This window comes from Carya illinoinensis, chromosome 10, assembly GCF_018687715.1.
Source record: "Carya illinoinensis cultivar Pawnee chromosome 10, C.illinoinensisPawnee_v1, whole genome shotgun sequence".
Taxonomy (NCBI): Eukaryota; Viridiplantae; Streptophyta; class Magnoliopsida; order Fagales; family Juglandaceae; genus Carya; species Carya illinoinensis.
Window position 1 is genome coordinate 9,689,822 of NC_056761.1, and position 18,365 is coordinate 9,708,186.

General features: G+C 38.1%; 2 protein-coding genes across 19 annotated transcripts; both read right to left on the reverse strand.

Annotated features, from left to right (window-relative positions):
- Positions 1 to 44: 44 nt before the first annotated feature.
- On the reverse strand, positions 45 to 10,362 carry LOC122278822 (E3 ubiquitin-protein ligase UPL5-like). 2 transcript variants are annotated; one of them, XM_043089027.1, is made up of 4 exons: positions 8,291 to 10,362; positions 6,301 to 6,890; positions 6,105 to 6,162; positions 494 to 632 (listed from the first exon to the last, which is right to left on the reverse strand). In XM_043089027.1, the coding sequence occupies exons 1-3, from the start codon at positions 10,164 to 10,166 to the stop codon at positions 6,142 to 6,144; spliced, it is 2,487 nt and encodes an 828-aa protein (XP_042944961.1). In that variant the 5' UTR covers positions 10,167 to 10,362; the 3' UTR covers positions 494 to 632; positions 6,105 to 6,141. The 2 variants fall into 2 exon arrangements, with proteins under 2 accessions (XP_042944960.1, XP_042944961.1); XM_043089026.1 differs by lacking the exon at positions 6,105 to 6,162 and having other exon boundaries at positions 45 to 632; positions 8,291 to 10,359.
- Positions 10,363 to 12,319: 1,957 nt separating this feature from the next.
- Positions 12,320 to 17,772, reverse strand: LOC122279165 (F-box protein CPR1-like). Of its 17 annotated transcripts, none has more exons than XR_006229497.1 (5): positions 16,457 to 17,770; positions 16,083 to 16,157; positions 15,888 to 15,931; positions 15,566 to 15,642; positions 12,320 to 14,481 (listed from the first exon to the last, which is right to left on the reverse strand). XR_006229497.1 is itself a non-coding variant. In XM_043089554.1 (3 exons), the coding sequence occupies exons 1-2, from the start codon at positions 17,596 to 17,598 to the stop codon at positions 16,118 to 16,120; spliced, it is 1,182 nt and encodes a 393-aa protein (XP_042945488.1). In that variant the 5' UTR covers positions 17,599 to 17,770; the 3' UTR covers positions 15,330 to 15,642; positions 16,083 to 16,117. The 17 variants fall into 17 exon arrangements, 1 of the variants encoding a protein (XP_042945488.1); XR_006229498.1 differs by having other exon boundaries at positions 12,320 to 14,547; XR_006229490.1 differs by having other exon boundaries at positions 15,848 to 15,931.
- Positions 17,773 to 18,365: the final 593 nt, after the last annotated feature.

Sequence of the window (18,365 nt, forward strand, 5' to 3'; positions counted from 1 at the left end):
AGAATTCACACACACACACACTAACAAAGAAGCTGAAGACACTATGAGAGGAAATTGACTAAGCATGTCATTGCAGAACCTCGGGTGCTTAAACGTCATGATAAAGCCAAATATCTAACACTAGGCAAGAAGTTCATGATGGAAGTGGAGATTTTTTTTCCCCCTGCCTCCAGCTTTATTCATACTATAACTATACAGACAGTCGAGAAAAAAGCAATGACACTGGAAAAGGGCCCAAAATAAGAGGATTAAAGCAGCTTCTTCCATGGTCTAAATGACGAACACGATATTCCTATAATCTGTACAAGCTGAGTGTATGTGCAATCAAAAACCCTTCGCAACCCCCAAATGCAAAGCTGTAACTAATATCACCAGGTACCAAAGCTGCAGCCTACATGTTCTTGGGTGATGAAGTGGAGGCGATCTTGCATGATGGCCATAGATGGATATGGTGGGAAACACAGCCGATAAAAGCATGTGTGGGATGAAGGCAGGCGATCGTGAGGCTCTGTGGACTTGTAGATGTAAAGCCGAGAAGCCAATCCACAGAAACCTTCCACCGGTAAATACTTCACTGAGGTCCAAAAAAAGAGAAGAACCTTTCTCTGCTCTGCCGACATTGCGCCAACGATCTGCAAGTTTCTTAACCATGAGAAAATTCGACATAACAAACTGGCAATAAACAAATGCTAATAATGCCTTGTCATCAGGTAGGTTTAAGTGCTTAATTTTTTAATGGTGGAGCATGTTAGGCTGTCAGTGATCATATGTCCTAGTGGAACTAGAAAGCAAAAAAAGTACAAGATCAAACAACTGTCTACCCAAATTCAAAGTACACTTATAGGTATTCAAATTGGAGCGGAAGGTAATGTCATGAATTCAAGGCATATTGGGTGCCTAGTAAATTAGCAATAAAAAACTATTGCTGCACTTTGATTTTTATCTATGGCCACAATTTTTTTCTATTGGCACTGAGTGTTCGAGAATAACATCCCAACTAATCCTGAAGATGCACAGGCCCTTGACAAACTATGGCCATAATTTAATATGGTATTCTAAGCATCCAAAAGATTGCATTAATTCTATAGCACTTATGTCTGTTTAAGTTCAATCATCACATATACCCTGACTGAAGGACTTAGGCTTGGTGGTATGCTCCCTCCAAGGTCTAAGGTTCAAATCCTCTTGGGTGCAAACAATCTCCAAAGTTCATTGGACTTGAGGATTTTTGTCTTGAATTACCCGAGATACACTTGCAGAAAACTCCTTGCCAATAACTTGTGCATCCTCGGAATTAGTCGGGACGCTGTTCTCGGACACTCGGTGCCAAACAAAAAGTACCATACACCACGTGAAAGCCTTATTTCACTAGTTGCGTCAATTTGCAAAATATTACCATAATGAAAATGACTTGTCTCAAACAAACGTACAAAAGAAGCCAGCTTCGTCAATTCCCAACACATTCCCATGTCTGTCCTATGTCGATTCCTTATAACTTTCCTCTTGACCTTTTGTTATATATAAGAATAATTTTTTATTAATCCACATAATTAGGCAAAGACTCAATACACAGGAGGTATGCAAGAGAAAAACCTAATTACAAGCTAAGTAACTTTCCTCTTGGCTTGTTAATGTGTATGTTGGTCAAATATGTCATTAGCAACTTAAAAGTAATTCTTGCCCTCATGAGTCATGTCATACTTCTTTTTTATAAGTAAATGCATCATGTCATACTTCTATTGCATAAAAAAAGTATGATCAATATAAGAATGTTGTACTTAAATTAATTTCAAAAGTAATTATCAACCTCAATTGAGGCGCTCTCTCTTGGAGGAGCTACAGTCCAGAGGGCAAGGAGGAGGCAAGAACTCTCTCTGAATTTGAGAGAACTAACAGTAGTCAGGTAATCACAGAACTCGAAAGAGTAACTGATGGAGGAGATCTCTTGAAGACAAAATTCAAGGGTACAATGGCTCAAGGAGGGAGACAAGTGCATGAAGTTATTACATCGGGTGGCTAATTCACATAGGAGGAATAATGCTATTGAGATGTTGATGGTAGACAGAGAAGTTTCCTCGAATAAGTTAGTCAAAACCACATCGTACAATATTAAGAGCACCTCCTCTCCGAATAGTACACATGGACAATAAAAGTGGATGGATTAACTTTTGCATCATTAGACCAACAGATCACAAGGTGGCTAGAGTGGCTAGAGAGGCCCTTTAAAGAAGATGAAGCGTGCAGAGTAATCCGAGGCATGGCTAGTGACGAGGCTCCAGGCCATGACGGTTTTATCATGGGTTTTTTCCAAGTTTGTTGGGAAGTGATCAAGGGTGACTTATGAGGGTATGTATTTTAAGAGTTTCATGCTAATGACAAGTTTGAAAAAAGTCTAAGGTGAGGTTTGGATGGTGAGATGAGATGAGATGGTTTTAGAGGAAAGTTAAAAATTGAATAAAATATTATTATTGTTTTGGTATTTGAAAAAGTTGAATTATTTATTATATTTTGTATGGAAATTTGAGAAAGTTGTAATGATGAGTTGAAACCATTTTTATATCCAAACCTAGCCTAAATGCTGCTTTCTTAGCCCTAATTCCCAAAAAGATAGGGTCTATGGATGTTAGACACTATCACCCCACCAACAATCATAGGTTATTGGCTGAGCCTAAACAAGACAAAATGCATTGCCTTGTGAATGGAGTTTACAAGATACTTTCTAAAGTTTTGGCGAATAGATTGAGTATGGTGATTAAGAAGTTAATTTTGAAGCCTCAAAATGCATTTGTCAAAGGTAGACAAATTCTAGATTTAGTATTAATTGCAAATGAAGTCTTGAATGGGCGACACAAATCTAGAGAACCTAGGTTACCTGGCAAATAAGAGATGAAGAAAGCTTATGATCAGTCAATTGAAATTTCTTATTTTATCTACTTGCAAGAAGTGGCTTTGGGGAAAATGGTATGCTTGGGTAGCATATTTCTATAGTTTTCTTTTCTATCTTGTTGAATGGTTCACCGTTGGGTGGGTTTCTTCTACTCCTCCCGTGTTTGAGACAAGGAGACCCGCTCTCTCCATTACTTTTCATAATTGTCATGGAAACTCTCAATAGGACAACTTTGGGCCTAGTGGAAGGTGGCTTTCTATATGACTTCCTGGTGGGGAATGGTGATTATGGCCCTATTGATATTGCTCATTTGCTTTTTGCTAACAATACTCATCTTTGGTGGAGGAAATCTTTGGCATATACAATCTTTGAGGGCTCTCCTTTATTTTGAACTTGTCTTGGATTTGAGAGTTAGGCCCCATTTAGTTGTTAGACTCAATTGGGATCAACTCAGTTTAGTCTAATTTTAAACTGAGTCTAACATTCAAACATCCAACTCTCAAATTACTAAACTCATCTTAACTCAAAAAATTTTTACACCTGGAACCCACAACCTTTTTCAACTCAATACCTCTTTATACGTGGGACCCACAACATTTTTCAACTTTCCATAAATATCTCTAAACTCATCTTAACATTCAAACACATCTTAACTCATCTTAGGTGGGCCCCACAAAACTCACTACACCCACTTAACTCACTACTATTTATAGAGAACTCAACTCAACTCAACTCGGCTCAACATCCAAACGCAGCCTTAATCTCTCAAAGTCTGAATTGGTGCTAGTGAGGGTTGTCCCCGAAGAGGTGAATCTAGCCTCTCTCTTGGGATGCAAGGTATCTTCTTTACCCAGTAAGTATCTAGGCTTACCGTTGGGTGATTCCTTCAAATTTGAGCAGATTTGGAATGTTGTGGTTGAAAATGTGGGTCGCATATTGGCTTCTTGGAAGAGGTTGTACTTGTCTAAAGGGGGGTAGGCTCACTTTGATTAAAAGTACTATTTCTAAGCTACCCACCTATTTTTTGTCTTTGTTCCTGCTCCCCACAAAGGTTGCCAACTATATTGAGAAGCTACAATGAGACTTCTTGTGGAGTGGGTTGGGGGAAGAGTTGCAAATAATTTCAACCAAGCTCTTTTGGATAAATAGTTGTGGCAGTACCAACACGAAATGAGAGCCCTATGGAAGCACATCATAGATTTGAAGTGGGAAGGATGTTGCTCGAATGATGTTCACGGTTCATATGGGGTGGGTCTGTGGAAAAACATTAGAAAAAGCTGGGAGATCTTCCTCAGACATGCACGTATTGTGGTGGATTATGGTTCTCATGTCAGATTTTGGTGCACCAAATGGTGTGGTGAACAAAGCCTCCAAGACACATTCCCTAACATTTTTGAGCTTGTACAAGCGAAGGTTGCGGCGATAGCTAATCTCTTGGTCTTCACTAGTAGCTCCCCTCAATGGAATGTAGACTTCATTATGGTCGCTCAAGATTGGGAGTTAGAGGCTATCGCCAAGTTCTCTGATTTACTGTATTCTGTAAGAATAACTAAGGGTACCATAGACAAGATGATCTGGAGCCCCTCCAAGAAAGGTAGATTGACAATTAGATTGTTCCACCAAATTCTAACAAGCTTGAGTATGACCACCTTTCAATGGAAGAATAGATGGTAGACGAAAGCCCCTCTAAAAGCAGTTTTTTTTATTTGAACATCCTCCTTGGGTAAGATTCTTCTTCTTTTTTTCTTTTTTTTTTTTTCTTTTTTTTTTTTTTATAAGTAATCCTCCTTGGGTAAGATTCTTACCACAGATAATATGAAAAAAAATCGGGTAATGGTGTTGGACTAGTGTTGCATGTGTAAGAAGAATGGGATGATTTTTTACATTGCGAGGTGGTCAAGACCACATGAGATAATTTTTTTGCGGGACTTGGATTATCATGGGTCATGCCTCTTAGGCTGGTGGATTTCCTAGCAAGCTGGAGAGGACTCCAGGGTAATCCAAAATGGCAGCAATCTGGAAAATGACTCCTATATGTATGTGTTGGTGCATTTGGTGGGAGAGAAATGATAGAAGCTTCAAGGATAGTGAGAGATCCATGGATGAGCTTAAAACCTTGTTCTTTTTCTTTTTTAAAAGTAAAATCTTGTTCTTATAGGCAGGGGGCCATTGATTTTAATGGACTAAATGTCCACGATTTTCTACTTTCTATTGTAAACCCTAGTTAGGTACTTCTCATGTATAATTCCTGTATACTTGGATTATGCCTTCTCTTATGAATAAAATTTCTTGATTACCTATCAAAAAATCCTCAACCTCATGAGTTAGATTATGCCCTACTTCTATCACAATGACCTCAAGAGAACAATCCCCCCAATCAACAACAAGACCTAAAGCTTACAAAACAACATCTCCACCAAAAATGTCAAATCTACAGAAAGATCATTCTTATCCCTGGAATAAGAGCAGAACTACTTCACTATTAGCTATTTTCCCGTGGAAAACTTGCTAGCTGGTCTACACCAAAAACTCATGATGCACCACAGCAAGATTTGCTAAGAAATAGCACATGCTTCTTTGAGTTTTTTACTCCACAATAGGATCACATTCTTTAAGTACTCGATGATTATCAACAATTAGTAAATATTGCTAAGCCATAATTGCCCATAACCATTGAGAACTTGACTGAATCCATTATGCCCAGCACTTTAATCCCTATATTTACCCTCACCAAACTCTAACCCCATTTTTTTTTAAATCAAGACTCGAACCCCATTTTTAAAAACCATGCAAAGTATTGATACTATTCACATACATTTATCTTCCAACTGTCATTATGCAGCATTGTAAGTATAAGCATGTTTACACGAGAAAACTCTTTGCTCCTTTCTTTGATTGCCAAAAACAAACACATCTGCCTTGGGTAAGCCATTTGAATAGTCAGAAGGTATTAGAGGCATTCAAAGGTGCCCAGCATACAAAAAATAGTTTTTTAAAATTAAGCAAATAAGGGAGCAACCAGCCCCCTTCAACATCTCTTAGAACATGTTCTATGCTTTGAAAGCTAAATTAAAAAAAAATAACATCAATTAAAATTATGATGAGAATTTTCTATAAGTAACATTATAGTGAAAATTAGCGAAGAGGGAAAAGGATGAGCTAAATAGAACTTTGGAAAAAAGATATCTAGAAAGGCACAAGAAGGCATGTAGCATACCCCAAAAATGAAGACTTCACCCACAAGGCAACCCCTATTATAAGGCATAGGAAGCAATCTTAAATTTGCCAACAGGAAAAAAAAAAACAGAAAATAAGATATTAAAAAAGGAAATAACAGAAAATATGGAACTACAAGAGAAGATACTAATCAGAGCTAGAGAGAACAATAAAAGTAAAATCCTGCAAGCACTTACCTTCCAGAACCAGAATATCTGAGGATCAGTTTCTTTGTAGCCATTGTACTCAGTATGTGCCTTCCAATCATTCACGCAGATGGTAGTTTCACTTCCATAAAGCATTGAATCCAGATCTTCAAGTTCTAAACTTTGGAAAAAGAACTTCTGGAGCTTGGAGTTACAAAGAATATGACCAAAACCTTGAGCAAATTGTGATACCTGTTCTGAGATAGATGTCACAAACTGATGGTCTATGAGACGTTTTACATATTGCTCCCTGTTCTTGCTATTCACAACAATGCTTTTCCCACCAGGTTGAAGCTCGACAACTTTCCTGGTTCCTAACTCCTCAACTTCTCTAACAAACGTTAGTCCTAAAGCATCTGAATCAATAAAATCAGAATCCATCTCCAGAATCTGCTTGCAGCTACTATACAAGCATGGATCTGCATCTCTTATATCTTCCAGAGAAATGTCCCTTCCAGCCAATTGTAAGAAAAATATACGATCAAAGACAACACCTACTTGCACTTTATGCATCAAAGCTAAAGCAATCACCCGGCCAGAGAAGTTGAAATATTCAAGGTGCAAGGGATCCACCTTAGATGCTGCATAAAGAAGAAAATGAATAAATTGATCATGATTGTCTTTGAAAAAAAGTTTTTTTTCTCTATAGAACATTTACTATAACAGAACATAATTCAGAATGCGGAAGCAGGGAAACTCTGCATGATGATACAACTCCCAAAAGAAAGAGGGAAACCCAAAACAGGCTCCAGGCAGCTTCTCTGAAATTGGACTAATATTACAACCTAACATCAAACAATTGTTCCAGAAATAATTCTTTTGTAACTTGAGGAAAGAAGGAAATACCGCCTCATTCCTGGAAAATGATTCAGTACTTCCAGGCATCTAGGTTATCCACGCCATTGTGATTTTGAAATTGCACAAGAAGTTTTAGTGCTTATGTTGAGAAGGAACTGCTCAAGGTGATTATGAGAACCTTCCATTCTGCATAGGTCTTCGATTTTTTTTTTAATTTTTGGCACCACAATCCAACTTGGTCTGGCCCCTGGTCTTCCCTTTTATATCTATGCATATATATTAGGTTGGTTTCATGTCACCTATTGTTTATACATATGTGCATCGAAATATATCTTCTAGTTTTTTATTGGACTTTTGATGCGTCAGATTTGTATATTGCTTCTGATGAATCAGATTTTGTATTGATTACGTCTTGTCTAGCCCAAGTTCACATTAACCGTATTCCAGAACCAGAATATGCCATCGCCACTACAGACTGAGAACCACTGTCAGTTCTCACAATCACAGCACCAGCTCTGTATTATACAAGGAAAGAAGATTTCCGCAAGGATCACTTTTCTATGATCTCTACCCTCCACATAATTCTAATCATGCATAGACCTCAACAAATGAAAAATCTAGACAATAAGGCTCAACAGATCACAAACACACTCAAGTGTAGCGGCTGCAGTACCAGTCATGTTCCGACTTCTACATTATGTCAAACATATATTAACGGGAATCAAGTCATCATGTTCCTAAAATATCGTATAACACTTGAAAAACTATTCTGTTCCTAGTAGGTACCAGTGAGCTAGACGAAGACAGATATTGTCTGTGACTACATTCAGATGTTAATAAGCCACGCTACAAACTCACAGTTGCATGTACAAATGTTAATTTTGGAAGTCAAACTCTCAAGTTTACATCTATATCATATTTCAAGAACTTTCATCTTTAACAGTTAACAACGCTACAAACTCACAGTTGCATGTACAAATGTTAATTTTGGGAGTTACTGATCAAGAAAAAAAATTTGGGAGGCAAACTCTCAAGTCTACATCCATATCACAGTTGCATGTACAAATGCAATTTTGGAAGCCAAACTCTCAAGTTTACATCCATATCATATTTCAACAGGTATAAAACAAATAACGCAACAAAGTGTTTTCTGAGTTGAATATAAAAAGCAATTGGAACTTACTTGGATTAGGAAAGAACCTTCTGCGATCATTTGGGCATGGCACAAAAAGAGCGTTTTCTGGGTTGAATATAGCTTGGCATACTAAAAAAAACCACTCCCGCACCACACCTGGACCAGTGGCTTCCTCATTTTTGAATTCCATAAAGAGACCAGCATGTAGAGCCTCAGGTTCTGCCTTTGCTATATACTCGAATGATTCTGCCAGCAACTGAGACCTGTCAATAAGCATCTCATGCAGTTCCTCATAATCTTCTTTTACCTCTGGAAACATCATCATCGCCAAATGCCTCCTAGATTCAAAATCAGTCACATCCTTTTGCTCAAGAAGCCACTGATGATCATCGGTACGCTTAGCATATTTAATAATTAGCGTGCACAGCGAAGACTTTCTAAGTTTCAAAACCATCCAAAAATCTTCTTCAGCACCCAGATAAAGTTTGGAAACGCTATTCAGCTCCTTCAATATGGCAAGATACTGAGACCAACCAGAATAAATAGTTTCACCTTCCCCCTTGTGTTTAACAGCCAAGCACTGCTCCATTTTATGGAGGCACTCTCCCATTCTCTTCAACAAATCAATAAATAAAAGATGAAGAAACTCAATCTCTTTCCCATACAATGGATGCTTGTATCCTTTCCCATCCAAAGTCACAGGAATGGGACCCTGAAAACCGACTTGTTCGGTGATCTCAGTCCGCAGGAGGAGCAAGAACGCGGCTAGATCACGAACATCACCCAGCAGCGGCCCCACACTTGTCGGCGATTCCATACTCGAAACTAAATCCTTGGACAAACTATTCCCCAACTCGCTAACAAATGGGAAAATCTCTTGCATCACAATTACTTTCTTAGAGTTCTCCAACAATGACCCAAGTGTACTCCGACAAGAGAGATACAAAGGGTCCTCAATCGCAGCTCTTCTAAGCAACTTACAAAACTCGAGAACTATAGGTGCACAATAATTATGATAGGGCTTCGGTAACTCGTTACGACTTGAATTCAAGAAATTCAAGAAATGACTTATCGAACTATCCGCACAATCCTTGTTACCTTTGATCGGCGACATATAAAGCATAACCAATGCGGCCGGGGCCGAACAGGACAAGAATATCTGCAGATGCCCGGGGACGCGCTCTTCGTCCTTTGGAGTTTCCGTCAAGAACTTCGTCATCCTCTGTTTAATATCATTCGCCGCGGTAAGGATCGTCTCGCCTCGGCAAAGCCTGCACACCACCGAAACGATGCCGTCAACCACTTGCCACGCGTGAGGGTGCCCGGTGCTGCGCATACGGCCCACCAATTCAAGTCCGGCATCGTTTTGGATGGAGCACTCGGCGAGCGTGCGCTCCCACTGGAGCTGCTTCCCCCGATATATCAGTCTTTGCTCGTGAACCGGAATTCCGGTCACCAGTTGGATTCGGTCGTGAACCGATCTCACGGTGTCGCGAGGACAAAATTGGAATACCATGGTTTTTCCCTCGGGGATCATCTTTATGAAGAACTGCAGCCGGGACTCGGAACGAGTCGACTCGGCTCGAGTCGAGCAAGAATATGAAGTCGATCGGTCATCGGGAACCCTAGGATTGAACTGCGCGGCGGTAATGGAGCGGGGTTGGGCGTCCGATGAAGAGTGGACGGCGTTGGGTTCGTCTTTCCTCATTCTAACTGAAACTAACTCGGCGAAAGCAGCGTCGTTTTCATCCTGGTCCTCCTCCTCGTCGTCGAAGGTGGGGCCACCATAATCGTCCAATTTGCGCTTCGAGGAAAGTCTGGGGTGATCGACTGTGTTGAGGATCGCGTTGGTGGCGGTGCCGACGATGGCGGGACCACCTAGCTGGGGAACGCAATCGACGGTGGGGTTTTGCACGAGAGACATCTACAGATGGAGCCCCGCCGCCAGTGGAGGAACAATCAACGCTAAGGTGGGGCGGAGAGCATGAACTTGGAAATCGGCAAACGGCAAAACCTAGAGAGGAGACCGATGAAATTGATCGAAATTGTGGTATGGGCTATTGTTCCACAGCAGTCATCAACAATGACTGACACCTTACGCTATTGCATATATATATATATTGTGTTTGTATTTATATTTTCATAAATTATAAACAAAAAAATATAGAAGCTTTGGGCAAGTTGAATGAATGCAGTGAGAGTTGGTTAGGTGTGGGCAAAAAACATGAGACTTACATGCCAATATTCACCATTTCGACGGCTCTGATCTCTCCGCGGATTTGGTGGTGTGCGATTAATAGAGCTATATATCCGTGGGCCGCGATCTGGTTCAGTAATTCGGCGAAGAACAAAATAACACACGGCGAGCACGAGAATGATTTCGTAATAACAATATATAAATGTAATATTTTATTTTTATAGTATGATGTTATGCAAATTAAGTTTATGTTTGTACAAATATTGTTTTCTTGCATAATATATTATAATTTGGTGAGAGTGCTACATTATAAGCTACATACAGTTATGAAATATGTAAATACTGTGTAATTATTTTGAAAAAAGTAAGATCTATAATTAAAATATTAGTTTTTTTTTTCATATAAGTCATGTGTTAATTCATTTTTTTTAAAAAGATTATACGATATTTACATAATCACGATTGCAAATATCATTTCGCTTCAAATTTATTCTTGCAAACGTCTATATGATTTTCCCCCACCATAACTCCGGTAACTAGCCATGCATTAGACATTAGTCATTAAGAAATCTAAATATTTTTAGGATATTCTATTTTTTAATATTGATATTTGATTTCTCATTAAATGATAATTTCCAGAAAAAGAATGTTAACGCATCAATATTTATTTATTTTAAATAATATTAAATATGATAAATATTTAGTTAGTATGAATACAATTAAATAAATAAATAAAAACTAGACCAATATTCCATTATTGTCTCAATCTATTAAGGTGACAGAATTCAATAATTAGATTATTATCTTTTATAATAAGAATTAATTTAACGGCCATTAAATACCATCCCATCAGCAGCAACATAAATTATATAATAATGGAAATTCAGTAAATTTAATCAAAGTCTAGGAATTCGGCATCACGCGGATTCACATTGCTTGCAGTGTTTTTGAGTTGAGATAGGACACGGGACGCTGTCTTTCCCCTTTTGGATGAGATCACATCAACTGATGAAAACAAAGTTGTGGTGTTATTTTCAAATTTTTTTTTTTTTTAACTAATATTAGATGAGAAATAATAATTATAATCGTGAGTATATAAATATCATGTAATTATTTTAAAAAATAAATAAATACAAAATTTATATAAAAATAAATTAATATTTTAATAATAAACATTTTTTTTTCACAATGACTACACAGTACTTATACACTCTACAACTATATGTAACATTATTTTTTTTATTTAAATCTTAAATTTTGCAAATTTTTTCAAAAGAATAATGGAGTCTTAGACACAACTTGCAAATATCATTTTTTTTTTCACCATTATTTTCCTAACTAATTGTATAATCTTGTAAATTATATCAACCTAATCGGTTCTAAGAAATGGGAAAACTACACTTTATCTCATCAGCTGACAGATACCAATTTTTTTTTAATGTTTTAACATGGCTATCAAACCATCAAACTTGTCATTTTATCTGCAAACTATCACTTTTTATAAAATCTTATTCTATCCTTTAAAATCTAATTGTTAAGATCGTGTATTTTCACTTATTTGATGTTCGATCTTTAACAAAAAGATAAATTTAGGAGGAAAATGCTAAGTTTGATAGTTTGAATAGGTATATGCAATTTATTTGGTAAGAAGTTATAACCTTTTGATGAAATTAAAAATTCATTATGTTCTTTTTTAATGGATAATACAAAAGAGAATATTGGCTTTTTTTGATACCGAGATATTTTTAAATATTCTAAAAGTTTCTCATAATTTCATTCTCTAATATCACTCAAATATAAAATATTTTTTTAATTTTTAATATTCAACTTTTTCATCTAATCATAATTCAAACACAAAACCCAATATAAATTTTACAAACTTTCAAACAAAACACAAAAAATAATATTTGGTTTTAACTCTACTAGAATTAGATTTTAGTCCCCACACATTCCAAGTTAGAATCGTGGGCTTCATATTACAACTGGTTATGCCTTCCCTCTAGTCCTCCCTCCTCGACTTGGACTACCTCCCTTAGTATCATAATTGATTGTCCAAGTAAAACACTTTAACTTATTGCTCTTTTTAGATCTTGATTTTGTTCTAAGCAAGTGAATTGCCTCAATTGTAGTGAGAATTGCCGTGAACTGGTCCTCATATCTTCCACATGGAATTCGATGATGAACCAGCTATACTGTTGATTGATAGAAGAGATATCAAGGGGGACAACATCTTCTGCTAACTCAACTCCACACTGTAGACCATGCCCTAAATATTCCTCCTCACAAGGCATGAATGACAACCCCACCATTTCCTCCACACCATCTCCTGCATACAAATCCAGCATCTCCTCCACTGCGCCACTATTGTTGTCACCAACTTGTCCAAAGCTGAGTTGACCCACAAGGTGCCTAAAGAGGTATTGAGAAACTGGTTCCCTTTGTCATGGGTGGTGGAGCCATGATCATCATTTGAAGTTTTGGGTTGGGGAAAACCCATAAACTCACCCAACTCTCGACAATACGTCAAGTTACTTCACCTCCAGCACCCACGTGAGGTCATCGTTTCAATGAAGGGAAAATTGAAAGGGGGTGTGCCACTTTGATAGACCCTACACCTCCCCCAGGGCTTGGTGTTATACTATTTTCCTTCAACGCCAGCATGAGTGATGTTGTTTCGTCGTAGAGAACACTTATTGGGGATGTAGCACTGGCACACCTCGACGAACTTTTCTGTGTCACCCATGGCAGAGGGCAACCCGTTTCTGCAGAATCTACGTCGATACCCAATTCTGCTTTTGACTCAATTCTACTTTTGACCCACCACACTATCTTAGATCTATATATCAAAACTATGCCAAACCCAACTTTCTTTTTCCTTTATCAAATTTTATAGGATTCGGCCAGTCACCTATCACGCCTAGCTCACTCTTTTGTTTAAATAACTTGTGATTAGAATCCCCCTTATTGGGCCTTACAGCCCCATTACCACCTCTTATCACACCCAGCCCATCAAGTTTCACCGATAACATAGCAACCGCTTCGTTCAACTCAGCAAGCTGGTTTTGCATCTCTTTCAATGTACTGTGGATATCTCTTTCAGCCATACTGCAATTGGGAAGACCAAAACCATCCCTTGTTGCATAAGAAACGGTTCTTAAGCTTTCAAAGGAGACAGACCATGTTTGACTTGGGTTCCGTCCATGCGTTATCTACAAAGGCTGCAGACCATTTTGGCAATTTCCCTTCTTGCCCCTATTATCAAACTGAGTCACCAAAGCATGACCCGTATTCAGAGCTTCTTCATACGATCGCCTCACCACCATAGAGTAGCAAATATGCATAATTTGACATCAAATTTCTCCCAACCTAGGCCTTCTTACTCTTTCAAAATGACTAGAACACTCCACCGACCTCCTCCACCATGTTCGATTACAGTTAAAAATCTACCATGTATGGTGGAGCATTGTTGAGCCACAAATCCTATGTTTCCTTGGCGCATGCGTTTTATGAATTCTGATTGTCTCTCTGCTAGAAACACTGCTTCCACCCTAGCCACCAACCACCCTATACCACTATAACCCAGAATTACAAACCTCCAAACCCTTATGCTCTTCTCCACAATTTTTGTTGAAGACCTCCATGCCTCTGATGAAAGCTTGAAAGCCTTCGATTCCACACAAAAGCCCATAATAGACGGTAATCTAAAGTAAGGAAAAAAAATGGAATGAAACAGAAAACTATTTACGCAATCATCACCAAAAATAGCCATATGTGCACTCGCTCCATACGAGAGAGAATGAGAGAAAGGGGATATGATAGAACTTCCTCAATCAACATAAGTCTATATCTAACATTATTCATTTTCTTAAGGGGTTGCATCAGGAGACACTTCCTTCCTTTTGCCACGTCTACCATAGCCAGCGACCCATTATAGTTCCACACATTTTGTGAAAAGCCCTCTAATTAGAGCAGCACTCTCATCACATCAGAGACCCATTTACCAACCAGTATGCAGCAGGAAGTCCAACGCACGTAAGGCAACCTAAAAATGAGTGGCAAGAATAGGGACGCTCATTCATTCGCAAAATAAAGCTTTGTTGTACTGTCACTGGGAAGATATAGGTCAGATATAAGTTGGGCATGCAGGGTGAAAAGAAAATGACATGCAAATGAGAAGGTGGGGAAGATAATAGCATATCAAGAAAGGAATTGGGTTGAAGAAATTCGAAAATAAGCACTTATTTTAGGCCCCGTTTGGAACTTGGACTGAACTAAAAGTTCAATCTAATTTTAAACTAACATCCAAATACCCAACTCTCAAATTACTACATTCATATCAACTCAAAATCTCTTTATACGTGAGACCCACAACCTTTTTCAACTCAAAACCTCTTTACACAGGATACTCACAACCTTTTTCAACTCAATACCTCTTTATACGCGGGACCCATAACCTTCAACTTCCCATAAATACATCTAAACTCATCTTAACATGCAAACACATATAAATTCATATTAGGTGGGCCCCCAAAAACACACTCATTCATCTCAACTCAATACTATTCATAAAGAACTCAACTCTTCTCAACTCAACTCAACTCAACATCCAAACGGGGTCTAATCTTGATAACTATGGGCATAATAATTTTATTATATAATTGAAAAAAAGAAGAAGAAGAAGAAGAAGAAGAAGGAATATTCTCGTGTCATCTCATATAATACAACGGTTAAAAATAATAATAATAGAACTTAAGTTATCGAAGTAAAATAATAATTCAAAATTCAAAAAACAAAACTATCCATCTTGATCTCAAGTGATATGCGAAAGCTTTGATCATGAATTGATGAAGAAGTCAGAAAAAAGCCAAGAACCCAATATTTTGATTTCTGCACCAAAAGATCGGAAATATATTTTTTTTAAGGTCTACTGATCAACGAGAAGGGAATCTCAACAACACAAAACTGTGTACATGGTCATTTGGCATACAAATTTCACAAAGCGCACAAACTACAAGGCTCACAATAACACAGCTATCTCTATACTCACTACAGTATAAGAACATGTTATGTATCAGGGAGAAAAAACTGAACAAGTATACTCATTTAAGCATATAGGAATATGACACCTTTCATCGTAGTAATTGTTTTCTTCCATTTTCAAGCATTCTCAGATGCAGAAGTATATCTATTTGCATTCACTTTCCTGCATACAAAGGACAAAGGTGCAAACATAAGCGCGAAGTAGAAGAATAGAGATCCTCTCCAAATGCCTATTCGAACGGGTTAGTCTAGAAGAAGGCAAGTGCCCCTGATTCGATGTGGTAATATTTTTTAAGGTAAAAGATAATAATTTAACCCAGAGGGGTAGCTCAATTGGTCAGGCATTGGGTTTGCTCTCTAATAGTTACCAGTTCGAGTCCCTTCAAGGCCACTGGAAGTTTAACTGACCGTTAACTTCAAGGTCCCATGGGATTAGTCGAGATGCGCTCAAGCTGGCCCGGACACCCACGGATATCAAAAAAAAAAAATTTGATTAATCGGACCATTCCTTGTGATTAAAATGAGCAACGAAACTAATTAAGACCAAAATAAGCTACTCAAGCAAGCCTTAAAACTAGACGACAGGATGTTTCAATAAATCACCTCTTTTCCACGCTTCCTTTCATTCTTCTGTTTGCTTATAACACCAATTTGAAGCCCTTTGACAGGAAATCGTCCCTGAGAAGAACAAGTGCCAATTCTTCAGGCAATAAGTCACATTGAAAGTAAATGCCACAAAATTGCATCAATTGCTATAGAGGTAGGAAAACGAAACTGGCCTGGCCATTAAAGTCTGAACAAAATTACACATCTCTCTACTCTGAGTGGGACCATAACCAAAATCATCCAAGCATGTCATCTAATGTACAATCACTGCGTCTAATAACCATAATAACACAAAGAGAAACACATTGACCAGCATAAAGAAACAACGAGAGTTGCAGGAACCCAAAAGACAAAAATCTCTTGTAATTTACCTTTTCTTGCTCTTGATCTTCTCTGCTCCTAAATTCTGCTGCTTCTCATTGTCTTCTCTATTCACCTCAGCCGGGACAAGACTTCCGACACAAATATGAGCCTCAAATGGAGCAGGCAGACCGGCAAGATTCACGTTCTTGATCTTTTTCTTTCTCAAATCGTACCACACAAGCCTGTCATGGTTCTGTTCCAACAGAACCTCCTCACCACTCTTTGAATAGGCCAAGGGTCTCAAATACTTGAAAGTCCCACCAAAAAATATTACATCTTGTTCGACCGTAAACAGCTTGGCCCAAGACTCCTTAACCCCATACTCCTTCATCACCCAAACATCAACGTGAATATCATAGTAATTCGCAACCATACAAAAGCACCCACCCAACACTCCTACGTCTATTTGAAACTTCTCCACCGCACATTCCGGCATCGGCACCTCCCGAAACCTCTCAACCGTAAGATCAAACGCGACAATCAGATCAGCATCGTCAAATTTGAACTTCCTGTTCACCACCCAATGCAAACAACCACTAGCAAGTGTCCCGTTTTTCTTCGTGTAACACAGAACATAAGGCATGTCTTCGGAGTCTCTCAACTCATTCTCTCTCAGACTATAGACCTTAACCTTCGAGACAAACCCATCGTTTCTTAAATTAATAAATTGCGAAATCCTCACCAGCTTGTGATCGTCATGAACCTGGTCGTACCCGAACCCGTAAACCCGCGCGCCCAGATAGCTCGACCCGCTGTTCTTGTTTGGCTCGGCTGGTAAAAAGGGCAAGAACTTGTGCTGTCTGATGGCTGGGTTCCAAAAAGCGATATCTTCGGCCACGTTAGCGATACAGAGCAATCCGTTGCAGGAGCCCAGAACTTGAATTCGATGGCTGTAGCACATCAAAGGGTGAGCGAGCTCGACAGGATCGTTCAAGAGGTCGAGCTCAACGGAGTAGAGCACGGAGTCCTTTTGGAGAATGAGGGCGAGGTTGGAGCCGGTTCCGATGGAGTTCTTGAGGTGGAGATGGACAAAGACCGGACTATCAAACAGATGGCGCCATGACTTGGAGACGGCGCGGAACTGAAGGAGTGGTTTGACCGGTAGATGGCAGAGTATGCAGATGAGTAGATCTTTCGGGAGGCTCGCCATGGCTGGGTTGATCGGAGGGCAACAAGGGTCAAGGGTTAGGTTACGGCAGGACAATGAGATTGGGTGCTTGAAATTAGCAATGAGGACTAGGACTGAGTTGTCAGTCAGTGGCTCCTGGAAGTCGTTGAAGATAAACAAGATGTGGACGAGGGTGTGAACTTACAGAGTTATCCTTTCATTAGCGCTGGAATAGTAGAATATAGACAACTGTTGCCTTTCTCACGTCGATATAGGATAAGTCTATAATTATTTTTATGAATTTTTTATATATTTTAATGATGTTATTGAAAAATTACGTTCAATTATATCAATAAAGAGAAATGATATTTGTAATCGTGATTGTATAAGCGGCATATAGTCATTTTAAAAAAGATAAATTAATATGGGACTCACATAAAAAAAAAATTAACTTTTTAATCGTCTTTTTTTTCAAAGCGATTGTGCGGTATTTGTAATTCCACGACTGTATGTAATATTGTTTATTAATAAAATATATAAAAATAATTATAAATAAAATTTTTAATTTATAAAATATGTTATATTAATTTTATAATAAAAATATTTTTTATTTAACAAATTATATTAAATCACATTAATTTATAAATTTATATTGTGTGATCTCTTTTTTGTGATTAAAATATCTATTAAAAAAATTACTACTATTTTATAATCTTGAGTAATTTATTGGTAATTTGATAAATATATATATATATATATCTTTATCATTTTCATTCTCATTAATGATTTGAAAGATGTAAATATTTTCA

Bases quoted from the DNA above. Each gene is read 5' to 3' on its own strand.
- LOC122278822 (XM_043089026.1), bottom strand. From the start codon at position 10,166: ATGTCTCTCGTGCAAAACCCCACCGTCGATTGCGTTCCCCAGCTAGGT. The intron at 6,891-8,290 runs GTAAGTTCCAAT...TTCTTTATGCAG, and splicing joins AAGGTTCTTTCCTAATCCAA to CATCTAAGGTGGATCCCTTG. The intron at 633-6,300 runs GTAAGTGCTTGC...AGAAACTTGCAG, and splicing joins AGATATTCTGGTTCTGGAAG to ATCGTTGGCGCAATGTCGGC.
- LOC122279165 (XM_043089554.1), bottom strand. From the start codon at position 17,598: ATGGCGAGCCTCCCGAAAGATCTACTCATCTGCATACTCTGCCATCTA. The intron at 16,158-16,456 runs GTAAATTACAAG...TGTTCTTCTCAG, and splicing joins AAGATCAAGAGCAAGAAAAG to GGACGATTTCCTGTCAAAGG.